The 26661-nt window shown below is 48.0% G+C and overlaps 1 protein-coding gene across 10 annotated transcripts in view; it reads left to right on the plus strand.

Moving 5' to 3' along the window:
- The window catches only part of NTRK3 (neurotrophic receptor tyrosine kinase 3), a 551343-nt gene that overhangs the window by 370026 nt on the left and 154656 nt on the right, over window positions 1-26661 (plus strand). For all 10 annotated transcript variants that reach the window (XR_007153153.1, XM_047863605.1, XM_047863604.1 and 7 more), the window contains one exon: window positions 20245-20433. Coding sequence is in view for 9 of the 10 variants with exons in the window: in XM_047863605.1 (XP_047719561.1) it covers window positions 20245-20433 (189 nt within the window). In the remaining variant the exon portion in view is untranslated. The remainder of the gene's footprint in view (window positions 1-20244; window positions 20434-26661) is intronic.

Consider the following 26661-nt stretch of genomic DNA (forward strand, 5'->3'; position numbering starts at 1 on the left):
CCCCCACAGTTGTCACCTGATACCCTTGAGCCCCAAAGTAGCTTTAATTTCCAGCTCCTTATCGGTCAAATACCTGGAGTATGACAGGCCAGTGCTTCTGCTGCTGTGACACCTTGGCTGTCTTGTGTGCTGGCAACTTTTGGCACATACGTCCCCCTCCCTGCAGCCCCCCCCCCACCCTAGCCCCATTACTCAAAGGCTTTTCACTTTCCCATCTCATTCTTCATTGATTTATTAGCATAAGCCATTTTTAGCTCACTATTATAATGTATTAATTCCTCGTGATTACAATCAGCATTAATTACGCTTAACCTTACAGTATCATACAGTGCCTGGCTGGAGGGGGGGGGACTTCTGCCAGCAGGAGTCCGGATGCCCCTTCAAAAGATGCCCGTGGGCATTAACATGCTGAGTTGCAGCAGTGTGGTGTGCCTGCCCAAAGACGAGGAAAGGGGCTTTTAAGTCCCACAGATGTGCGTTCACACTGACATTTCCACTTTCTAGGTGTGTGTGCCCGCCCCCCTGAACCACGGTCCTGATTTTCACCGTGTCACTGGGGGATACAACATAGCACCCGTACTTTTTCCTCCCTCGGCCACATGATGTGGGGTGAGGGATCCCCGCATCAAGTGCTTCCTGTCCTGTTCTTTCAGATGAACACCTGGAAATACTTACTATAGCACTTCCTCTGCACCTTCCCCTTTATGTATGGAAGCTAGGGAACTATGTGCATCCATCCGGCAGTCTGTAACACTGCCCTTTAACATTTATTCAGTCCCGGCTAAATTCGTGATTAGCTGAAAAATCAGGTGAAAGTTCATGGAAGCCAAAAAGAGTTATTAGCCAGTCTGTCAGTGGAGGCCCTCTTTTCTACCTCCAACAAGGCTCATGTCTTATTTGCACCATTAAGTACTCTTTCTTTGATCAGACACGAGAAGCATTGGTTAACTGTAATTCCCTAGCATGGAATGGGAGACTTTCAGACATGCAAACACTGCCGTTAGTTGGTCGTGTTAAAATAAAAGGCTCTTGGGGCACCCAGGTGGCTCAGTCAGTTGCGCATTTGACTCCTGATTTTCTCTCAGGTCGTGATCTCTCATTGCATAGGTTCAAGCCCTGTGTCAGGCTCCATGCTGGCAGCACAGAGTCTGCCTGGGATTCTCTCTTTCTCTCTCTCTGCCCCTCCCCTGCTTGCTCACACACACACGCGCATGCTCTCTCTCTCTCTCTCTCTCTCTCTCTCTCTCTCAAAATAAAAAGCTGTCGTATCAATAATTGGCACAGGGCTTAAAAGTGTGAACAACAAAGTTTTTGAGGTAACTCCCTGCCGCTTATTTTTGTTTTTACTTTATTAGTATTATTATTAACATTTACGGAGCACTATGCCACGTGGTTGACATAAATGCTTGCTTTAACCCTAACAACAGCCTGATGAGGCCGTGACTGGTGAGCCCAACTTTATTGATGAGGAAACAAATTCTTAGGGAGTTAAAGTGACCTGACTGATTTCATAGTAGTTAACAGAGAGCGGGAATATGCTTGTGACGTGGACGTTCTCGTCATCATCGTGAGCGCCGTTGTCTTTTCTCAGTCAAGAGGAATAACGAGATGGTGTCAGAAACAGCTCCCCCCCCCCCTTTTTAAAAGCCTTATTCTTGGCTTGTAGAGAGTGAGGCTCAGTAGAAAGGAGCAATAGCAGTGACAGGGAACCCTTGATCTTCAGATGGGCTGCAAGACTTTAGAGGAGGAAGTGACGAGGCAGGCAGAATGGGGAGGAAGGAGAGGGAGAGGCTAGTACAAGCAAGCATTCGAGGTGGCGATGCAGTTGAGCTGGCTCCCAGTTCTCAAGTGCAGAATTTGACGGTCCAGGCTAGGGCATAGCTATGACAGGGATAGAAATGTACATTGTGCACTTGGGGAGTAGCCTAAAAAGTCTTTTTACTCAACTGATGGTAGGAATGGCGGTTGGTAGATCATTAAGTAATGATGGGCTTTGAGCATCAAGATTACATTGTATGGGGCGCCTGGGTGGCTCAGTCGGTTAAGTGGCTGACTTCGGCTTCGGTCATGATCTCACGGTCTATGAGTTCAAGCCCCACGTCGGGCTCTGTGCTGACAGCCCAGAGCCTGGAGCCTGCTTTGGATTCTGTGTCTCCCTCTCTCTCTGCCACTCCCCCATTCATGCTCTGTCTCTCTTGCTCTCAAAAATAAACATAGAAAAAATTTTTAAAAAGATTAAATTGTACATGTGTGTAAATCAGGGCATACCTAAATAAAATTAGCGAGTGAATTTGAAGGAAATGCTGCCTACAGACCCAAGGTAAATGTCAAATATGCTCTCTTACTCTTCATATGGCTTTTTGAAGTTTTCTTAAAATGATAGATGGTGGCAGGTGTATGTGTACTGACCTTGGTAGGAGATGATCTTCGATTTGAATTCCAGCTTCACCATCTATAGCTGAAGGAGTATGGACAGGTTAATAAAATAGTTCTGAGTCTCTGTTTCTTTGTCCTTAAGATGGAGACATCATTGCAAGGTTGTAAGGGTTAAGTGACGCAATACCTATAAGTTGGGACAGTTCTTCGCCATAGTAGATACTCATCCAACAGTAGTTTGATTAACAAGAGACTACGGGAAAGCATAGTTCAGGGCATGGGATATAGAGGATTCTCCATAAATAACATCTGGTTCGTGTGTGTGCGTGTGTGTGTGTGCATACATAACGTACATAATATCTATGGGTCACTCAGTCCACCTAGCAGAAACTTGAAAAAGACACGTGCCATATCTGAAATTGAAAACATTCCACGTATAGACCCTCTGTGAACCCAGGTCAAGATGGGAATGATACCTGGGCTTATTCGAAGTAACCATTTTAAAAGTAAGTGCCACTTGCTAGCTTCAGGATTCCACTGTGGTGACTTGGAAGAGCATCTTGTTTGGGACTCGTGAGTTCCTCCCCGCTCTGAAAGGTGTTTTCCGGGCATGGGCTGCAACAACACATACCTTCAAATTCATGCCAACAGTAAGGAAGGACAGTGAACAAAGACCCTGATATTAACGCTTCTTTTAGTTCTCCTTGGAAGTTCTCTTGTTTACATTTATAATGTTTAACTGCAGTTGAGAAAAGAATTCTGCATTAAATTGACATCACGGAGACTTCCTGCCTTCAACAAAGATAACACATTAAACTCTCCCAGCAGATAGGCTTCCGAATCGTTGAGTATAAAGTACATCATGTTTGGGTCTGTGAGCATGAGGAGAACAATACCACGTGTGTGCCTAACAAAAGTTCTTTACTTTCTTAACACTTCCCTAGAATCTTCTTCACCAGGCCCAGAGATGCTTCATCATTAATTCTGAACCGTTTTCGATTCGCAGAGGCCTCTGACACTTCCAGTTTCTGTGCCCCAACTTCTCCTCCAGTTGGTTAATGACCTTAAAATACCCACATCTGTACTACTGTGCCTTTAAAGGGCCTGCTATTTAAAGGCACCTTGGGAGGAATCCCCTGATTCACACATTTGCATATTAGGCCAATGTTCTGAGTGTGTTTGGGAAGTCGGCAGTTCCAGATCACATTGACAACCACCTCTTGGCCAGGATTGACATTATCCAGCCAAGGCTTCCTATATACTGATCTTTAACGTCCATCATTTTGCTTTGCCTAACTGCCGAGGCTAGCGACAGGATCGGCTGATTAACACTGGTGTTCGCCAACCCCACAAACACACGCATATTCTGACATGGACGCTTGAAAAGAGGATGAATTTAAAATTCCATTATGAAACACTGTGGGGTTTTTAATAGAATGCTAACAAACAATATTGTTAGGCAATTAAAAAATAATAAAGCAACCTGCTTAAATAGCTGTAACCTCACAGGCTTGTAATTACACTGGCTGCCCTGGGAACGGACACTCAAGAGAACGAGGGGAAGTAAGCTGTTAACCGAGACGATTTAAAATAGTCTAGGCTTACTACTGAGGGAGTGTGAGCATAACATCCTTGCATGTACTCGCTTAGCAGGAGTCAGACTTGGCTTTTTTCTCTTCAGTCCCATCAGCATATCCACTACATCCTTAGCTCCAGGGCTATTTCTGTGTGTCTTCTGTCAAGCGCAGGAAAAGCAAAAACAAAAACAAAAACCAAACAAAAGCAATTTCTGCCTACCTTGCCAGGTCTGAAAAAAAAAAAAACAACCTCTGATCCCTCTGTTGCCCTTGGTGCCGTTGGCGTTTCATTTCCTCATTGTGCCACAGCGTAGCACGAGGTTACGGTTGACCTTATGTGAGACCGTGAAGCCCCAAAGAAATAACGTGACCGCTTCCTGATCGCACGCAATTGTATTCACAGCAATGCCGGGGGTAAGAACCTGGATTGGAATTCAGGACCCTAGTGGCACCCATCTGTTGTTCTTACCTTCCATGACGAATCTGCTTCCCTGTTAGGACGGTTTGACTTTTTACAAGATCTTGATTTCCATTTTAATAATCCTAAGCCTTCCCTCGACTCTGCAAAGGAATTAAATTTAAATACGTAGCTTACATTTTATCTTGACATTTTCTTTAGAAGGCAGGAAAGAAAAAGGAAAACGGGGGCCAGATATTTAGTCTTCCCATCACGAGAGCAAGAGCCTCGCTTTCGCTGGAGCCCTTTGTTCGGATTCTCTCGGGAGAAGTGTAGGGCCAGAGGCTGCTTTGCAGGCCTCCAGGCTCTCTGGTTACCCCTGGAGACACCAGGAAGACTCTGCATCCAGTATTCCAAATCTCTGTGGGAAAGGTACTAGTGTCAGCATTAAGTGATATGGCTTAAAGATAGTCTTGTCAGTCTAATTGATCTTGAGTCATTGCCTTTCCTGTCAGAGCTGTCTGTCTCCTTACCCATAATCCTCATCACTTTGATAGCCTGTCAGGAATATGGGACTTGGCCCAGCCTTGCCTTCATCCAATAACATTATGAAATTGATACTGACACTTCCATTGGCACTAATTTCTCTAAGAGATTGGAGCCAGAGGACAAGTGGTTTAGCTTCATGGCAGTTAAGCTTTCCGAGTAGATCAAGATGGCCTGAGATTGATTGACCTGTACCCTGAGGAAAGGGGGTTGGGGGAGAAGGGAGGAGAGGGAGAAGAGGGAAGGGAAAATCATTGGCTGCATCATCATCATCAAGTGGTATTTATTGACCGCCCAAGAAGGACACTGTCTTATATGGATATTTAGAAGATACATGCCAGCCCCTCCAAAGATTGCTTCATGGGGAATTTAGAAAATTATGGAAGCATGTTGGCTACACTGCCTACTTCTGGTATTGCCCCTTTGTGTCTAGAGTCCAAAACAGCAGTTGATTCTACCCATGACTCTCTTTTCTCCACCCTCCACTTCCATACCCAGGAGGCCTAAGTTATTTTCTATTAGGGTGCCTGTCATTTTTCATCCAAAGCAATCCTGGGGCAACAGGTATAAAGAAGTACTCTAGGAAAGTGATGTTTGGTCACCCTCCTTTTAATAATTTCAAAAGAAGCATATGTAAACTGAACGAAGAGATACTTGGACAAGTTTTACTTCCTTACCTGAATCTCCTTTAGGTTAATGGATTTATGAGGAAGCCAGGTTTTGAAGAGGGGGTTCCATGAAAATGAGAAGTTCTTATGAATTGGTAGGTTTAATAACATTACCTGCTCTGGAAATCAGTATGAGAATAATACCTTAAAAGCGATTGCAGGAAGTCACAAAGTTGGAGAAGAATACGCATTTTTAGATTAACTGGTTAAGTCTTAGGATTTTTTTCCTTTGTGCCAGTCTGGCTCATATGTCCATCTTTAGAAAAATAAACAACTCCCTCACTACTACTACTAGAATCTCCCTTATCTCCATCCACCTTACTACCTCTTTGTGGGGTATTTGGTTTGGGGGTTTAATATCCTTAGTGTATTATACTTAAGTATATTATATATATAACCCATGGAGTAATTTCGTGAGATGGAGAAGGGGTGAAACTGTAAAGAAATGCAGACCGTTAAGTCTTCTTACACACCTGTCAGATGAGCAATAAACTGGTGTTACTGTGTGTGTGAGTTCACGTGTATTCTTGCTTAGGAGTGGATCTGTGTGAGCACGCGTGGTATTTGCAGCACGTTTGTGACGGTCTGTTGGGGAGCGTGCCTGTGACATCATTGCCTTGCTGCCTGTGACTCAAGGGGCTTCTTAGAGACTTGCTAAGTGCTGGCCTGGCCAGGGGAGCCTCTGCCCCAGGATGGGGGCAGGTGTGCAAACAGGAACGGGTACTACAGTATATAAAGCGTGCCGTACAAGGGAAGAGATCACAGAGCCGATACGATATTATTTGGATTGATTCTGGTATTGTATTTATGCTTTCATGTGCTGGAAATCAGTCGACCCTCCGCCCCCTTCTCCGTTCCTGCTGTAGCACTGTTCGGATGAAATGCTTGTGTCACCTTTACAGCTTGTCTGTGAAAGGGGTGAGTGAGCCAAGGGATTAATAGGGGTTGCCGAGGCTCTTGCCCAACCGCTGCCCAGGTGTGTGGGGAGCAGAGGCAATGGCCAAGGTTCAAGGTACCTTAGAGGTGACAGCCACCATGTAAGCAGAGATAATGTGTGTGTTTGCTGGGATGAAAGGTGATGGACCTCCAGGCTAGAGTGTTTGCTGGGTGGGGGTCCTTCTGAGGCTGACTTCCTCTCTGTCTCCTGCCCTGGCTCAGTGTCTCTCCCTTGTGCTGTCATACTGCTCTGGGCACACCTGTAACGTAATCCTCGCCACATCCTCTCTTGGTTTATCGTATGTCCCACCTGTAGACCTGCGGGCCTCTTCACGACCGGGGATGTGTCTTCTCTCCCTCCCTGGTCTCTAGCTCACAGCCCAGCACGCGAGACAGTATTTGATGAGCGTGTGGGTGAGAAGCCCGATTTGAAAGGTGTGGCACGAACCAGGAACTAAAATATGAGGGTCACTTTTTGAGGGTTTTGGAGTGGGCTTAGTGCTGCAGTGCCTGGGAAGTTGCCCTCAGAAGGTTAAATGCCTGTAGAGTGCATTCCTCGTTCACCCCAGCTAGTTTTCTCACCATCCCTTATGCCTGCCACTGCCTGGGGCTGAGGTGGGAGACCTGTGTTGGGGGTTGAATTGTGTCCTGCAGAAAGATACGCTGATGTCTTGACACTGATACTTGTGCAGTGACCTTATTTGCAAATAGTCTTTGCAGGTGTGATCATGATGTACGTTTATTTTTTTAATTTTTTATTTTTTGGGGGGGAACAAAATGGCAGAATTTATTGGTGTTTACTCTACACACCTTCCAAAATACAAGGTTAGGTATACACAGGCAGGCATTGCAGCACTGTTTAAGAAGCAAAAATATTCTGAATATTCATCAAGGGGAAAGTGGGTAAATTACATTTATAGGTCATGATGTACATTTAGATGTGATACTGGAGTAGAGTGGCCCTTAATCCAAGTTGACTAATGGCCTCAATAAAAATGGAAGAGACAGACACACACACACACACACACACACACATACACACGCACACGCACACACACACACACACACACACACATGCACACATCAAGGCCACGTGACCAGGGAGAGTGACGGATCCATACACCAAGGAATGCTCAGGGGCTGCTGACCCCCAACAGAAGCTCAGAACAGGCAAGGAAGCATTCTGCTTGGAATCTCAGAGGGAGCATGGCCATGCTGACACTTGGATCTCGGACTTCTCACCTCCAGAACTGTCAGAGATTACATTTCCATTGTTTCAAGCCACTGAGCTTGTGGTATTTTGGTACAGCAGTGAAAGGAACCTAATATGCTTTGGGAGGCAGTGCCTACCGATATCTGGGACAGCTCTCAGACAATGCATTATTTGAAGTTAGAGAGAGAGAGAGAGAAAGAGGAAGGAGCAGAGAGAGAGGGAGGGAGAGAATCCCAAGCAGGTATTTATTTATTTTGAGAGAGAGGGAGACAGTGTGGAAGGAGCAGAGAGAGAGGGAGGGAGAGAATCCCAAGCAGGCTCTGCACTGTTAGCACAGAGCCCGATGTGGGTTCAGACTCACGAGCAGTGAGATCTTGACCTGAGCCTAAATCACGAGTCAGATGCTCAACCAACTGAGCCACCCAAGCACCATCGCAATGTATGTTTTCTTTTTTTTTTTTTAATTTTTTTTAATGTTTATTTATTTTTGAGACAGAGAGAGACAGAGCATGAATGGGGGAGGGTCAGGAGAGGGAGACACAGAATCTGAAACAGGCTCCAGGCTCTGAGCTGTCAGCACAGAGCCCGACGCGGGGCTCGAACTCACGGACCGCGAGATCGTGACCTGAGCCGAAGTCGGCCGCTTAACCGACTGAGCCACCCAGGCGCCCCCGCAATGTATGTTTTCTAATTGCCTGCTGTATTAAAGGCATTTTACTAGGGTCTCAGAAGAATTCAAAGATCTACAGGATAGGATTCTTGACCATTAGGGTTTTATGATGTAGAGACTTCAAGAGCTAAGGAGCTTGAATTTGGGATGAATGAGGAGATCAGTGTTGACCCCAGGACAGTCTGACCAGACAAGTTCAAATGTAGGGGTCAAATATAGATAGAATTTTCTCATAGTTTTTCAAGGACATGGTGTTTCTCGTGAACATTATAACACAAGCTAATGGCATAACTAATTTCCAAAGGGAAATGTCATAGGACCACTCTGTGACTTATCTATGTTGGTACCCTTGCCATGGATGCCAGGTGGAGGGTTGCTGTTACAGGGCTCTGAGACCTGGACATATAGTCCTTTTGGAGACAACACTTGCCTTGACAGAGAGCTGGGCCTGGGTGATGTTCAACCAAGGTGGGCAGGGGCCAACCCCCAGTCGAGTGAGCAGTGGGTGAGAGACCACAGAAAGGCCAGGAAGCCCACCCACAACAGCCCATCACCTCTACAAGGACAGGGCCTATTGTGAGACAGTGCAGGGTGTGGGACCCTCAGCAGATGATGTTGAGGGCCTGCTGAACTCTGTGGATACCACCAGAGAACCCTGGTTTCTCACCTTGAGACTGCAGAGAAAACTGGGCATGTCTTGACAGGCCCTGTTGTCCCTTCCAAGGACGATCACAAGAATCTGCCTTCTGTGGGACAGTTTTTGCTGGACGTTGATGGGGCTGACTTTGGCCTTGCACTTCCTTTCCTGAGGCACACTTTCCCTTTGTCTGGGTTTATCATGTGTGGTAGCCCTGTGGTTTAGAAGTCACTCCTTATCACTTTGAAATCATAGGTAAGGGATTCACAGCCAAACTCCTGAAATCCCCAAACAACTTCCACAGAGATCCATTTGGTGGGGAGTCCTCACAGCTCCCAGAAATGCCATTTTGGGTCTTACTCCCAGATGGAGAACCACCCTTTACTTTTCTAGAGGAAGTAAGTTTGATGTGAACTCAAAAGAGCACTGGACTAGGAGTCAGAAGAGCTGGAGTCAGAGTTCTCCCCTGACTCTGTGGTTGGTCAGTTTAACAGCTCTGTGTCTCCATTTCTTCATCTGTGAAATAGGGGGTGTTGAGTATCTCAGGGAGTTGCTGTGGTGATTAAGTGAGTTCATGGAGAGGAAATCGCCTTGTGAGTGATAATGAGTCATACAGAAATGAGGGGCTTCCATTGATATTAGATTATGGGTTTTAATGCACAAAATCATGGGACCCTCCTGTCTTTTTTTTGTTGTTGAGGTACAGTTGACACATAACACTGTATTAATTTCTGGTGTGGAGCGTAATGATTGGATATTTGTATACACTGTGAAATGATCACCACAGTAAGCCTAGTTAACATCTGTCATGGGTCCCCCATTCTAAAAGGTTCTGTGATCTCATTCCTCTCCCTATTTGAGGCATCTAGGAGGCCTTGTATCTTCCCAGTGAACATTTTCAACTTTTATTTATTTTTGGGACAGAGAGAGAGAGAGAGAGAGAGAGAGAGAGAGAGAGCGCGCGCATGAATGGGGGAGGGGCAGAGAGAGAGGGAGACACAGAATCGAAAGCAGGCTCCAGGCTCTGAGCCATCAGCCCAGAGCCTGACGCGGGGCTCGAACTCACAGACCGCAAGATCGTGACCTGGCTGAAGTCGGACGCTTAACCGACTGCGCCACCCAGGCGCCCCCCCAGTGAACATTTTCTAATAAGGAGAGAAATATCTTTTTAGTCTGTCATAAGGTAATGGGCTCTTTGTCAAGCCCAGGGGGAGCTGGGTACGAACACAGGATTCCCAAGGCTTGGGGTTGAGTTTACAAGCTCAGAATGGCCTGGAAGAATCGTTAGACTTCCATCCATAAATTTGACCTCATTTCAGTGTCTGAGATTTAGGGGTCTTGTTGTTCTGAAGTGTTTTCATTGTGAACCTCACCAATTTGAGGCCATGTCAATTACGCACCGTGAGGATATAGGGGAGTGATGAACAGTTTGGGCTCTGGAGTCTTACTGGTCCATTTAGAATCACGATGCTGTCACTCACTAGCTGTGTGTCTTGGGCAGACCCCTTGAGTGCTCGGACTCTGCTTGCAGGACCCACCTTATGCAGCCACCGTGAGCACTGAATGAGATCATATGACACGAAGCCCAGGACAGTGCCTGGTGGTCAGTCAGTGCTCAAAAAGGATTAGCTATTCTGGAGAAAGAAGCCCAGTGTTCCGCAGGTGACAAGATGCTGTGGCATTTCTCCACATGTACTCAGAAGCATTATGAGGAGAGTTTCCTTCAGGCATACCCTGGGTGAGCTGTTGCCTGCAAAGGAGTGTGTGAGGCCCGTGCAGCTGTTGAGAGGCCCTCCGGGAAGCCCCCATCAGCCAGCACCTGCAGGGCCTCTGTCTCTCCTGACCTTTCATCCACAGGGCAACCCTTGGGGTTTTAGGTACTGCATTTCCCACTCGTGAACTAGGTAAACTCAGAGGCATATGGGCTTTAGCTCATACAAATTTGGCCCGTCACTCTCTTGGTCACGGTGTTGAACTAAGATGTTGCAGATTACGCAAAATAGTTCCCTTAGTGGAAAAAGTGATGTGAGTGTGGGAAGGGTATGGAGACATCAGTGATCCCACATGCCAGCACCTGGTACAACATGCTCACAACGTACGATGTCTCCTTCCATTCGCCAAAAGTCCCCACGAGGCTGGGGGAAGAGCTCCGCATAATTCTTTGGTGGGAGGTGAGTGCCCCTATTTTGGGGTACACTGGCTAGTCCAAGTACAGTGGCTAAAGATGAATTGAGGAATGCTGAGACTTGAGATGTAAGCTTTTTGTGGGGCCTTGGACCGAAGCACCAGCATTTTGTATTCCAGTTGTCTTACATATGCAACTGGGAGGTAATTATTCGCTTCCTGTTTATGCCTGGAATGTTCTGAAATGCTGTCTGTATAGTCTTTGGAGAAAGCTGATGATGTTTGCCTTCCCTCTAGGATGCATATTTCCTTGTTCTCGGGTCCCTTGCTGCCTGCCATTCTTCTGCCTGGATCTCCTACACAGGAGTTGTTCCTTCTAACCACAACGTGGTGCACAGGTTCCGGGTCTAAAGTCCTCTGGAAATGTCATAAGCTCCACTCCTAAATGAAGCCAGATTTCTTACAGATGGCTTCTCGATGGAATAAAGATTGGGAATGGGAGGGAGATTGTGCTTGATCCGTTATCACTTGTCCCAGTGTCAGAAAAACAATCCTAGAGGGTCAGGCAGCATGGTGCCACAAAATGAGCCCAAACTGTGAAGTCAGATAGATGTGGGTTTGTCTACCATTTATTAACTCTGTGACCTTGGACAAGGTCAAGCTCCTTGAGCTTCAGGTTCCTCAGTGGCATCCCTTGGATGACAGGATCTACCCCCAGGGTTGTGGTGATTAACTGAGGTGAGGGAAGCCACTGTTCTTAGTTTCAGTCCTGCCTTCTCTTTCCTTAAATGTGTGCCCTTGGGCTGTTTGATCAGAGGCATCATTTTCAATCACCGATGAGAACCCCCAAGCTAGGGAAGCTAGGAGGCATGAACAGTACCTTTGGTTCCTGTAAGAGGCTGGGAGGGAATTCAAGCCAGAGAATGGAGCTTATCTTTTGGGAAATGATTCAGGAAGGGGCACCAAGAAGTGAGGAGGGCATGGCTTCTTGGGCAGCCTAGAGGGCCTGTGAGTCCCTGAGGTCATGGGGGCTACGTCTGTCTGGAAGCTGGAGGAGACAGAGAGGGGAGGGAACACAGGAGCTGGCCCAGGAACAGACATTTGGTGACTTGTCTCCAGGTACGCTCTTGGGCGCAGCCCGTGTTCACTTGGCCTCTGTCCCACATCTGCCAATAAAAATTAAAGAAATTGATTTTCTTTTGTTTGCCTCTGAGGACTAGGCTCTTTTTTATGAGACAGTAAATGGAATCCCTCTCTGAGCGTGGCTGGGTTTTTAATTGTGTTTGTTGTGCTCTCACTTTATTCCATTTTATGAGTTCCTGCTCCCAGATTTGTTGATGCGAAGCTCTCACTCACCAGGGACACATCAATATTTGATTTTTATCAGTAGGAAAAGGTTGAGGTTTTTAAAAAATCATTTTCTTAATTCAAAGGTTGGCTTGTTTGCTTCATTCTGACACATTGAAAACATGAGACCCATTCAGGGTTGTTTTCTTTTACTTCCCAAGTCAGATATGTGGTGGAGGAGTCTCTTCCAACAGTGGAGGTCATGGTCTGGCTCCATGTGGAACCAGATTAGATTAGATTAGATTAGAGCTCAATTTTGGGACAGAGAGCTGGGAGGAGACATTTTAAAAGGAATTACATCATTGAGGATGAAAGGAGCATCCTTTGCATGGGATACTTTTGTAAAGATTTGTTGAAGATGTTGTGAAGGAAAACATTCAAGTAACATTGTTAAATGTGGGGATGGTTTCATTTCTGTATTAGTCAGCATGAACTAGGTTATGCTGTGGTAACAAACAGCACCCCCGTCAATCTCAATGGTTTTGTGCGACAAAGCCGTATTTCTTACTTACGCCACACATGCGCCTGGTGTTGGCTGGAGCCTTCTGCTCTGTGTCTGCCTCACCCAGGGGCAGGAGTGGCCCGAGGCTCTGCCTCATGCTTCCACACTTGCCAAGGCAGGAAAAAGAGAAGGTGGCAGGTCACACACTGGATCTTAAAGCCTCCATGGGGAAGTGATGCATGTCACTTCTGCTCACTTTTCATTAGCCAGAGAAAGCGATGGGGCATCACCTAACTTGAAGGGGTACAGAAAACTGCCCTCCTGCCAGCACCTAGAAATACTTGGTGAACAGCACTCATAACAATCACTGTTGTAAGAGGGTTTTCTGAATTGGTGAGATTGCCTCCACCTTGGAAGTAAGTACAAAGATAAATGAAGGAATGTAGAAATGGATCCTGGGCCTAGGATTTTATAGTTGAGCCATAAATTTGGCCTTGACTGCCCAAAGTTATTTTATATGAGTTTGTACTGCCTTGAAGATATTTGGTGATCTATTTTTCGATTCCTTGGTTCAGATGTCCCAGCTTCTTTATATGGCCTCATGTATTTATACCAAGGTCTGCTTGCAAAAAATATTTCATGTCAGCAGTACTATTGAGAACATGGGTAGTTGGGTGGGAAGAGGAAGAACTTTGGAGATGAACAAGCATAGATTCAGATACAGGCTCCATCATTTCCTACACAGGCAATTTTTGGAAACTGAATTATTAAGCTTACTTGGGGATCCGTGTTCTAGTTGGTCAGATGGGAGTAACAGTATATTTTGAGGGTCAGATGAAAAGAGAATAATTGTCACAATTACATCCTTGGGACTCTGAGTCATTCCTTTGGAAATTGGAGGAGAACCACTTCTGCATATTGGCTGAGCAAATGCCATTGTGTTGAATTGGTGGCTGGATTTTCTTGGGGACAGTCTTCTGAGAATTGTTAATGCTTTGAAAGTTAGGGAGTTGGTGGAACAGAAAGATTTTAGTGACAAAGGCAGGACATTGGTGAAGTGATTCCAAAGAAGTCTTCCCCCTGATGAAAGGGGAAGTGAGTGTTTGTGTGTTAACACATTACCAGGGACACTGTTGCTTTTCCCTGGCTCATTTTGTGCAACGTCCCCCCATATCCTTTATCACTAAGGACCCTGACTCCTCAGAGCTTCTGCAGGATGCCTTTTCCCTGCAGACCTCATGGCAACTTGGCACCCCCCAGTTCCTCCACGATGGGGCCTCCACTCACCTGGGTCAGAGTTCACTCTACCACAGTGAAATTCCGTCTCATGTTTTCATCAGAGACCTTTGCTTTCTGGGGGGACCCAACCCCACATTGGAATCAACCACTTAATGAAAATCTGAACTACTCCATTTTGGCCCCCTTATTTTTTCCCATTGAAGGAGCGGAAAGTGAAAGAGAAAGACTCTGTAAGGACAGCTCGGACCATCCTGCTGGGCACGACACCTGCCTGGGCCATCGAGCTTTCTCTGATTATCCAGTGGTTCTCTTATGGCATGGTTGGAAGCACAAAACCCACTATAGATCTAAAAGAAAAAGAAAGGAAGCACTAGTTTGGGGAAAAAATTATGTGATGGGAATGTCTGAGCAGACCTGTATTCCCTCCTGGCTCTCTCTCAAAAGCTGGAACTTAACAGCCTGCAAGCCTGTCTCTCTTCCTTTTTGTTAGTGCGGCATAACAAAATAATTGTGTACTACATTAGGATTAGTGCAGCAGAGAGGCCTGTCACAGGTACTAGACAGGTGTGTGTGTGTGGTGTGCGTGTGTGTGTGTGTGTGTGTGTGTGTGTGTGTGTGTGTTGGGAGACTTTGGAAGACAGCAAGCTTGACTCCTCCTCCTGACCTGCCGTAGTCTTTGGTGGCTTCAGGAAAACAGGGGGCTCCCTGGACAGATGAGATTCCCCCCCATTACTCGCTCTCCTTTATGTCTGCATACATTGTTCTCTGGTTATTAAGGGGAGAAGAAATGCTTTTTCCGCCCAGGGGCCCCAGGTCTGTGGGTTTTCCCCTGAGGCAAGTGATGTGAGAAGTGGCCAGAGCTGGTGAGAGAAATCAGTTCCTAGAATGAATGCAGGTGCCCCGTCAGTGGATCTCAACCTGGGGCAGTTCTGTCATCCTGCGGGGTGTCGGGAAATATATTGTGTGTTGGGTGGGGAGACTGGCTTTCTTAACATTTATTTTTTTAAACACTTTTTTTTAATGTTTTCATTTATTTTTGAGAGAGACAGTGTGTGAACAGAGAAAGGACAGAGAGAGAGAGAGAGAGAGAGAGAGACAGAATCTGAAAGAGGCTCCAGGCTCTGAACTGTCAGCATAGAGCCCACTGCGGGGCTTGAACTCGGGAACTGCGAGATCATGACCTGAGCCAAAGTTGGGTGCTCAACCGACAGCCACCCAGGTGCCCCTAATTTTCCATTAGAGCAGTTTTAGGTTCATGGCAAGATTGGGTGGGAGGTACAGAGAGTTCCTGTGTCCCTCCCCTCCCCTTCCCCACCATGCATAGCCTCCCTCACTCCCAGTGCCCGGGTACATTTGTTACCACTGATGAATCTGATACTGGCTTTTAATGCCCAGGTCCACAGAGGCCACATGTCCGGCCGTATCCAGGGCAGCCCTGTCCCAAAGAAAGGATTTGCCTCACTCAGCACCGGCTGCAGCCGTGCTGGGCACTGTGCTGGACGCTGGTGCAGGTGGGCAGGAGCAAGCTACAGGGGTGTCCTCTTATGTTCTTTGAAGTGATGGGTCTCTGCACTCTTTATTGGCTTTTATTTTAAGGACTGTGGTTTATGGAGGAGCAGAGGTGAGTAAGAGGGCCTCAGGGACCAGACAGCGGTCTGACGGCACAGTGCTCTTTTTGATGTGGATGTAGCGGCATACAAGCGTTCAGCAGCTCTGGGACCCGGAGCTCGTGATGAATTACCCGTAATCTTCGTGAGTCTAATGAGGTGATTCACTCTTGTCCCCATTCTCAAGGATCAAGAGGAACCTCTTTAAAAAGGGTCTCAGGGACCTGCAATTGAAGGCAAATGGTCACGAGGAGGATAATGTACCAGAATTGACCAAGCGTCCCTTTGAACAAACCATTTCGCCCACAGTCTGTGCTTTCGGGGAGGCAGCGCCGCGTAATGGTCATGCGCACAGGCTCTGGGCAGACTGGTGGTTTGCATCCCAGCATCACCTTGGGCAGGGCACGGCTCTATGCCTCAGTGCTTCCGTCTGTAAAATGGGGAAAATGGTGGTACCGACTTCACAGAAGCATTATAAAGTTAAAGGAGTTGCATTTACAGAGCCTGATGCGTAGAATGCACACAGTAATAAAAATTATTATGACAATTACGGTATCTCTAATTTACTCCTCAACCCGCTGTAATTGAATGTTTTCTTCCTGTCACTCCTCTGTGGGAACTGCTGTCATTAAGGCCACCTTCGTGTTGTCATGTACAGTGGTCTGTATTCGTTCTTCACCCTACTTGGCCTTAGTATGTGATGCTCTTGAACTTGTAGGAATTCTCCTCTTTAACTTCTAAGACAGTGTCCTTTACTGATTCTCTTCTGCTTTTCTGGCTGTTTCTTCTCATGTTCCTTTCCCTGCTCCCCTTCCTCTGCCTGCATTTTAAGTATTAGGGCTTCGACGTTTGCTTTATTCTTAGATTTCTGTGAAGTCTTCCTGGGTGACCCCATCCCTTCCCGTGGCTTAGGAATCTGTAGCAGGACCCTTGTCCTCCCCGTGGCGCTTACCTATCCCTTTGAGATCCTAGAATAACGTTGAGAAAGCAGAGACTGTTTTAGATTACAGGCTTTGGAACGTTTTGTTGACCACTCGCTGTCCATTGACTCCGTGAGACACAGATTCAAAGAAACAGTAAAAGGCTCACGTCCCAACGTTCTGTCTTCTCCAGACTCCTCCTGATGTGGTGTCCTGCCTCCGTGTCACATAACAACCCACATCCCATGATGCTGAGAACAGAAGGGGGTGAGGTGGGGGGTGGGGGGGCTTCTGTTTTTTGGTCTTTTTGGAACTGTATCTTCTATTCCTTCTTTTCCCATTTGTACCTTTGTCTTGCCAGTGTCCCCTCCTGCTGCTTCCCAGGATAGGGGGAGGCGAATGTCTACACACCTGCAAATACCTTTCTTTTGCTTTCTACAATGAGTGAATAAACTTTTAGGGGTAGAGTTTTGGCTGAAAACTTGTCCGTCAAAATTTTGAAGGAATTGCACAGGGAAGCCACAGTAGGTTGTAATGGAGAATTGCATTGTCTTTCTGATTTCTGTTCCTTTCGAAATGGGACCCTTCCCTCCCTCCTACAAGCTCTTAGCGTCTTCTCTCAAGATGCTGGCATTTCATAACTTTGTGCCTTGATGCATGTGTGTGTGTGTGTGTGTGTGTGTGTGTGTGAGTGAGGGGGGTGCGTGTGCTTACACCATATGCACACGGGCGTGTATTAATTGTGCTGGAAACTGAGTAGACAGATCATTTGGAGAAATTTTTCCCTAATTTTTTTTAATCCTTTCTTTAATCTTTTTATTCTCTCTCCTTCCCTCTCCCTACCCTACCTTTCTTTTAATTAGATATCGAGTCTCTGGATGGAGTCTTTAATTTTATCTTTTCCTTTCTATTTACCTCCTCTTTCTTTTTTGTTTGAGTTTCTGGAAAATTTCCTTGGCTTTCTCTTCCACTGTTCTTTGACTTTCGAATTCTAATGGTCATAATTCTCAGGGACTTTTTCTTAGCCTTAAATTGTTCACGTTTTAAATATCCTCTTGTTTTATGGGTGTGATATCTTCATTGGTCTCTCTGAGGACATTAGTGATTTAGAAAAAAAGTCTTCTGCTCCCTGCATTGCCTCCGTTTCCTGTCGGTCCCTGATTGTCTGTCTTGCACTCTCTCTTTCATGCTGCAGCTTTGCCTAAGTGTCTGGTGATCCTGGGCTATTTTCTCATATTTAGGAATCAAGGATTAGAAAGCACTTACACACACAGATGGGCCTTGTCAACTATTAGCCTTCACTGTGGCATGATCACAAAGTAAGCATGGCTTCATTGGGAGACTGCCACATGTAAACAGCTAGGTGTTTTTTGTTTTGTTTTGTTTTTTGTTTGTTTGTTTTGAGGCATTTGGTTTCTGCAGAGAAGCATCCCCTGAATCTCCTACAGAAGAGATGAGGAGTAGGGTAAATGGCAGGCACGGTCATTCTTGGTTTCTGTCTTCTAGGAGCAAGAAGAAGGGGGCCAGTCCTTCCCCGGAGCCCTTCCAGTTAATTTTCTCCAGGAAGAAACCACTAGACTGGGAGCAAGGTGATGGCCTGGGTACCTTGTTCCAGCCCTGAGCCTTAGCCCAGCCTTCTGGGCGACCCTGTCCCTTCAAGTACTAGGCCACCCCGCAGAGCTGACCTTCCGTAAATATTCCCCCTGCAGTCCCTGTAAGCGAGCTTTCCTATTTTACATTGCATCTTCCAAAACACTGAAATATCTTATTTCTTCTCATCTCCCCTCTTCTTGCTCTTTGTGTACAAATATTTCTTTAATCTTTCTTTCTTTCTTTCTTTCTTTCTTTCTTTCTTTCTTTCTTTCTTTCTTTCTTTTTTAATATTTTAGAGACATTTGGGGTGGGAGGAGTGGTAAAAACCCGTGCTCTGCTTTCACTGATGAATTGGAATCACGATGAAGTTTTTCAAAGTTTACAAGGTGTTTTCAGGCACTGGCCTCTCTGGTTGCAGGGCAAGTGATTATCGCCACTCATTGCTGCTTTTCCACACAGTCTCCAAACACCATCAGGCATTTGTCATGGATTGGAATAAGCCTGTCTGTGCCGACGGAATAGAATTCAGGGTCCCCAGCTTGCATTTACTAGTCTCCCTTTTAGTTCTGCCTCATTGGTGCTTCCCCTCTCTATTTGATGGGAAATATTCTCCCCATAAACTTCAGTAGATGTAATGGATTTCTGCCGTGGAAATATTGTTCAAGTCACAAAACCAAATCACAGCAGGTACTTTGTCTTGGGACCACGTGTCTTGCAAAGCAGCCATTTCAAACACTAGTTGTATGAAGCCACAGTCACAGCTAATGCACTTTATCCGGGTTCTGTTTGTACGTATGGGAGAACCTCACCACCAGACAGAACCATTGCTCTGCCAAGATGGTGGCAATAATTATCTCTGTAAATAACCCGACTTACTGGGTTTCTTCTTTGGGTTAGAAAATTGTGGAGTCGGGGTTGGTGAAGACACGAATGATGTTCCTTGAAGCCACTGGGGCAGGGTGGATCCTTCAAGAGTGGGATACTGACCCAGTTGCCTGAAGGCTATCAGTGATGCAGACAAATTACTGTCACTTTGAAAGCTGGCTCAGGCTCCCTCTGGGCTCATACTGGGCTTATTTCCCCGTGGACCGAGAGAGGTAGAGGTGATAGAGTCCAGCGAAAGCTACATACGTTCCTGTAGGATTCCACGGGCCACTCTGGAAAGGCTCTCAGCCTCCAAGGTTCTAATAGAGGCTCCAGATCCTGGCCGTGCCAGGGACTCACACAGAAGCTCTTTAAATCTTGATGCCCAGGTCTGTCCCCAGACCAACTGAATCAAAATCTGGAGGTGGGACCCAGCACCAATAGTTTTTAAAGCTCCTGGGGCACCTGGGTGGCTCAGTCAGTTAAGTGTCCGACTTCGGCTCAGGTCATGATCTTGCGGTTCATGAGTTTGAGCCCCGCATCGGGCTCTGTGCTGACAGCTCAGAGCCCGGAGCCTGCTTCAGATTCTGTCTCCCTCTCTCTCTGCCTCTGCCCTTCTCACAGTCTCTTTCTCAAAAATAAATAACAAAACATGAAAAAAAATTAAAAAATCGTTTTTAAAGCTCCTGAAGGGAGGAGGGGCAGGGTGCAAGTTCCTGCTGTGTAAAAAAAAAAAATTTTCAGCCCGTTGTTCCTACATAAGCCAAGAACTCATGTAGAATTTGCATTATTTTGAACTAATTTGGATTTGGGGGAAGTACAAATAATTCATGCCCTAGTCATTTTGATACACTCTTATTTTGCAGCTGTTTCCATGGTGTGTGATAGGGTGGATGTTTCTCTCAAGAAAGAGAATGCAGAGGTGGTTCTTTGAATGCAGACTCCAGAGCCTTCGGGGAATACTCTTGCAGTGGATTTTACTCTTATGGAAATGTGGTGGCCAAAATCATGAAAGGGTCTGTGGGCAGGGCCAGGCACTGGCCAGACATGACCTCATCAGAGTCCTGTGTCTCTCCTGGTGTGTGCAGGCCCCGTGGCTGTCATCAGCGGCGAGGAGGACTCAGCCAGCCCGCTGCACCACATCAACCATGGCATCACCACACCCTCGTCGTTGGACGCTGGGCCAGACACGGTGGTCATCGGCATGACCCGGATCCCAGTCATTGAGAACCCCCAGTACTTCCGTCAGGGACACAACTGCCACAAGCCAGACACGTGTGAGTACTGGAGTAGAATGTTGTCCCTTCTGGGGAGGGCAGGGGAGGGGCCATGGCAACAGACCACCTAGCTGGGGTTCTGGAACCTTCTGAGGTGACCTGCCACCTGCTAACCTCCCACTCTCTAAGAGACCCTCCCTGTTTGTCTCAAAACTTGAAAAAAATAGCCTCATCAAAGGGTCTCCGTTGGGGCAGAGGGGGCTCAGGATGAGAAGTAGCCCAGAGGCAGGAGCCCCAGCCCCACATGGAGAGGTGCTCCCAGTAAGGCAGGGGGCACAGACCAGGCTGGTCTTCTCTACAGACCTGGCCTCTGCATTTAGGAAGTGTAACCTGACTCTGTCCAGACAACAGCCCCTGATGTTATCGGACCCTCCACCCCAGCCTCCTCCATGAGAGGGCAAGGGAATGAAGGGTGGTGGGCACCTTTTGAATGGAAACATCTCTCTAGCTGCCCCTCCAGTGCCCCGAAGTGCGCACTTTCTGAGCATCTGATCCTGGTCCCAGCACTTGGACACCTCACCTCCCTCTGCAGATGTCTCATTCTGATCAGAGGACTCAGGGCACCTGTTTCCTCCTCGTTTCTTACTTGCTGTTGGTTCCAGCCCCTCTCTTTGTGTTCCTGCTGAGTTCTACTAGGGCCTCTCCCAGCTCCCAGGGCCTCTCCCAGCTTCCGGAGCCTCCATGGCTTGGACCTTCCAGCCAGCAGTTCTTCCCTTCCCTGTGTCCCAGGGTCAGTGTAGGGCTGGCAACCCCAGCGCATAGCCTCCCCTGCTCCTGCCCTCAAGAAATGGTCGGCTAGTTCAGGAGAGACAGCAGAGGCCCCTGGAGATTGCCTGAGAGCTGGAAGGGATGGAAAGACTGGGTTATGGTAAGGCCTCATCTTCCGACAGGAAAACTGAGATACGGGGAGGCTGCGAGTTCCCTTCTCCGTCCCCAGGCTTGTGCCGTAGGTTCTCTTCTGTCCACGGGGCTCAGGGTTTGGCCACGGAAGAGGCACCTCGAGTCTTGCTCTTCCAAGAGCTGTACTCGGGCCACACTGTAGCTCACGGAACTCTTGCTGCTCCCGCTGGTCCGTCCTACGGCAGAGTGGGCATTCAGCTGTCTCACTGACCTTTGCTTCTGTTTTTCTGGTTCCAATTTTTAGAGAGAGGATTACCACAGTGGGAGGTTCTGGGCTCGAGTCAGAATGAGATCATCATGTGCCTTCCAACCTTGGGTGTCCTCCAGAATTGGTCTCTGTGTTTATCGGACGCCCACCCCCGTCAGTGTCAGAGGAAGGATATCTGGGTTCCGGACCAGGGCAAGGGAAGAAAAATACCTGTGTGTCAGATAAATAGTGGGGGAACACAGTGCTAAGAATGGTTCTGCTCTGGCTAAAGGTCTTGCCTCCGGTCAGGTTCATCTTGGACTGGCCTGAGTGTGGCTGGAAGGAAAGGCTTTCTGGGGTGGTAGCATGGAGTCCAAGCCAGGTCTAGAGTTGACGCTGCTGAGCTTTTCAGAGCCATGTTAGCATTTGAACAGAACTTAGGCCTTGCTGTATTGAATACACAATTGATTCTCGTTATTTACAGTAGTTACGTTCCAACAGAGTCACCGTGAACACTGAATTAGTGGCTGCTGAACCCTTGCTCCTAGGAGACATCCAGGGTTAGGTTCCTGTGAGCATCTGGTCACAGCGTTTTTATCAACTAATCAATACATAACCTGTTTTATGTGTGCTTCTGTCTAAAGACGCCTATTTAATAGATATCCCTGGTTCATTAACATTGAACTTAGAGTCAGCAGCACTATGACTCATGCCTGAAGGACGCTTTTCTAGCACCCAGATCTTACCTAACACACCTGTTGTTTCCATAAGGCACACACACCACAGCCTTCTTGCTCATTGGAACGTTAGAAAGTCAGTGCTATGCTTGGGGCCATTATATCCAGTGAAATCACCCACAAAAAGCACACATGCAGAAAATGGCACTAAAGGGACTACAGAAGGGACGCTCATTTACGGTAGGAGAGCTGAAATAAGAAGGTAGCACGTCACGTGGAAATGTGCACGTTGGGTGACTCGGATTTCTCGCCACTGCTTGCCTGTTTACGAATGACCATAAAAGCGCCCAAGAGTATGGGTTTTGGGGTGACGCTTAAATTTTAGCAAGTGGGCGACTTTGTAAATCCAAAATCCATGAATAACGAGGGTGGAATTTCTGGGCTCCTGGTGTTCTAATCTCTGGGTCGCGTGAGCTCCTGATACCAGCTTCCCAGGACGATTGCCGGGTGGGGATGAATCTGGCACGTGGGAAGGAGGTTTCCCCTGGGCCATCAGAGTAAGTGCAAGCCGTGGAGAGAGCTATGGGATCAGAGTGTCCTTTGATGTGGGGATCCAGTCCCAGCCAAGGAGCTATCGCCCTATGAAATGGTGTGGAGGAAGAGCCTTCCTTCCTAATCTCTGCATTTGTGATTCAAAGCGGACTATTGAAGGATCCAGGCAGTACGTCCCTGTAAACAAGAAGGGGTCAGTGGAGGTGGAGGGGAAGCAGGTTTATGGATGAAGACTGGAAGGAATAAGGGAACAAGCCATACCTCCAGTGAAGGAAATCACAAGCTGCCTTCGGGTCGTTAAAACCCTCCGATACCAAGGGAAGTGTCCTTTTCGGGGAAGCAGCATATTTTGTCCTGTCAGTAGACCGCGGATGGCCCCTAACTGTTTTCGGAAAACATGGGTGGCAACAACAAGGGGTGCGCAGGAGCCTTGTAACGGGACTTGGCTAGCCCCGCCTCTGTGAGTCCCCGGCTGATTCATGCTGACGGGGAGAGGCAGTGCCCGGCCCGCCTCTCAGCTGAGATTTGCCAGCCAAGAGGCAGCAGGTCTCTGATGACAAAGGCTTTATCAGTTGAGAAAAGTGACTCCGCGGCACATCCCCGTGTGCAGTGAGACACTGTCATAAATAATTAAAACCGCACGTGCCTTGGCACATCAAGAAGCAGAGAACATTCGTGACTCTGCAGACGGGGCTGGGGTCACTCCTTTCGGGGAGGGAGAATGGCAAGGCACAGGGTATTAAGGGAGGAAAAGACCTCCTATCATCTCCTGGGGGCTCTCCCATCGATTCCCTCCCACGTCCCATGGGAGATGTGCAACGTGGGGAGAGATTGCAGGGACTCGTACACCTGCCTTGAGACACTGTTTCCCCCGGTTTCCCAGTGATGGATGTCGCACAAAAGCACTTTTCTTTCCGCAACACGTGTTTACCATAAATGGTGGGACCTTTTTGACCAGAGAGGTCAGGATGCTGCTCCTGTCCCCTCCTTTCCCTCTATCTGTCTTTCCGTCTGGTCCCCGGCAGTTTTCCTAGCCTGTCAGGGCTGCAGGGACGTTTGGGGATCGCCTCATACCTTCCCTTATCAGATGCTTGCCTGTGTTCCCAGCAAGCACTCCGTGCTCAGCATTGTCTTTATTCTCAATTTATTCAGCCTTTCCAGGGACTCTGAAAGACCTGAATGAAAAAGCTCCTCCTCGGGAGTAGGTATGGAATCTGAAGCCTAATGAGGCCCCCTCATTGTTTATTTACAGCCCCCCTGGTTCTCGAAAATATCAAGGAATGGATACAGGCCTCCTTGTCACACAGCCGATGGGGGGCTAGATCCTACAGAACTAGAAACTGCGGGGCCGGTCTAGATGGGCCAGCGGGGGGAGGTGTGGCGGTGTTTGTAGCGACGTGGAGCCCTCGGTTACCTTGGTCACCCTCGCGACAGCCCTCGGCTGCAGTCTGTCCTGCAGATGCTGGGGCTGGATCCCGGCTGCTGCCTGAGGAGTCACGCGTTGGCTCTTTCCGCGGGCCAGCTGGAAGGCGCCTTGGCCCTGCATAAAGCCCTGGAGTTCTCTGTTCATCCCCTTCTCCAAAACCCATTTTCAGAAGACCGTTGCCTCTTGCTTGGGAGACCAGAGGCCGTTTGGGGAGCCAACCTGTGCCCGCCTTCCCGTCCTCCCTTGCTCTGTCCCCAGGTCAGGGCACCTGCCTTATTCACAGGGTGTCTCTGTCTTGCTTGTTACCTTCCCAGAGTCGGCCCGCCCCACCTCTCCATCCCTCTGATCTTGCCAGGGTCTCCGCTCCACCCCGGCCAGCCGTCCCCTCCCCTCTCCTCCCCTGCAGAGAGTGTCTGTTTGCTCACCTTCCACTCACCCCCGAACCTCCTTAAGGTCCCTGCCCTGCAGCTCCATTTCCCTCTCTGCTTCTCCAGGGGCCCTGACTTGGCCACCCTTGATCTCTTTGCAAAACTAGACCGCACCCTTTTGTGTTGTCTTTGTCTTCCTCCGAGTCACTGTCGTTGGGCTGATTTTTCTCCCTTTCATCCGTTCAAAATGGATTTATTGAGGGTTTGTGGCAGGCCTCCTTTTAGGCTCTGGAAACAGTGGGGAACGGGACACGCGTGGTCCCTACGCTCAGGAACTTGCTGCCAACTATAGCTGATCTCCAAGTGGCAAATGGCACCCCCTGCTTCCTCGGGGCCACTCGTGGAGCCCACCTTCCACCTTTCTGCCTGGTGCTTCACCGGCCTTTACCCCTGGTGGCTTCCTTCCGGAACACCAATCCCACACCTGCTGCTTTAGTGTAATTCCTGCTTGAAATGCCCATCTCCCCTCCTCACTCGGCCCCCACACTACCCCTTCCTTCCTTTCTGCACCCCTATTCATCGTTCAGCATCTGGCTCATTTCCAACCTCTTCCTAGGCCCAGGCGATGGCAAAGTGACCCTCCCCCCCGGGAACCCCTGGCTTAGAGTAAATGCCGCGCACTAGTCTTGAATGACTTTGAATCAAATCTTAGGTCATCCTGTCGCTTCTCAAAAATGTGTGTTCTGTTTCCCAAACCTGACTTTGAATGTGTTCCGAGAAGTAGCTCCTTTGTGTCGTAATTCTCCATTATCTATTGAAGATACAGTGTGGGACTAGAGGCAAAGGAGGAACCAACCAGTGTGTGTTGAGGACGCCTGGTGAGTGTATCCTCACGGCCCAGACTTTCTAGACACAAAGGGAAAGGTCATTGGTCTGCGTCAGCAGCCTCCTCTGGACCAGACGTTGGGGTGGCATCGTACATCTTTTGTTCAGGCGATCTTGCACCCCCTCTCTGAGGAAGAGGCTGCTGTCCCCATTCTACAGATAAAGAACTGAGGCTCAGTGAGCTTGAATGACTTGTAGATCACGTGGCTCTTGGGGGAGGGGCTGAGATGAAAACCCAGGCCTACAGACACCAGCGTCCCTCCCATTTCCCATCCAGCCTCATTGCCAAGGACTGCAGTGATCCACAGGCATTCACTCTGTACCTTCTGCACTCACCACAGCTGGCTGAGGAGGAAGGAGGACAGTTTTATTGTTTTACGGAGGCTCACTTTGCTCCCCCTTTCCTGGATCAGGACAGCGCTGCGGATGGGCTCTTGAGGGATGGGATTCCCAGGAGGACCTTGGCTGAAGCTTCCTGTGGTCACGTGGCCGGGTCAGCCTTGGTCTGGCTATCGGCACTTACCCTTGTTCACAGAATCAAGTCCCCAGGGCATCGTGGTTGCCTTCGGATAAGGCAATACTTGGCCCTGGGGTTGAGTCCATTTGTGTTTATTTATTTACTTTTTGTTTTTAGAGCAGTTTCGGGTTCACAGAAGAATTAAGCAGGAAGTACAGAGAGTTTCCACTCACTCCCTCACACGCCTGCCCCCGGTTTTCCCTGTTCTTGCCATCTTGTGTTAGCGTGGTGCATTCGTTACCATTGATGTGCCCGTACTGACATATTACCAACTAAAGTCCATGGTTTATGAAAGCATTCACTGTGCCAGTTGTGACAGAGCAGTGTCAACACAGAACAGTTTCACTGCCCTGAAAGGTCCCCTACGGCCCACCTGTCCACCTCCCTTCCCCACCTTCTGGCAGCCACTGATGCTTGTACTGTCTCTACAGTCTTGCCCTCTCCGGGTGTCACATAGCTGGAATCCTACCGTGTGTTGGCTTTTCCGATGGGCCTCTTTCACTTAGTGACGCGCGTTTTTGGTTCTTCCCTTCCAAGTTTTTTCGTGGCTTGATAGCTTATTTCTTCTTATCCCGACTAAGGCTCCATCGAATGGATGTACCGCAGTGTCCTATCCCTTCACCCATTGGGGGGCATTGTATTAATTTTCCAGGGCTGCTGTGACAAAGTATTGCCAACTGGGTGGGTTCAAACAATAGAAATTTACTCTCTTGAGG

This window comes from Prionailurus viverrinus, chromosome B3 (genome assembly GCF_022837055.1).
Source record: "Prionailurus viverrinus isolate Anna chromosome B3, UM_Priviv_1.0, whole genome shotgun sequence".
In the NCBI taxonomy this organism is placed as follows: Eukaryota; Metazoa; Chordata; class Mammalia; order Carnivora; family Felidae; genus Prionailurus; species Prionailurus viverrinus.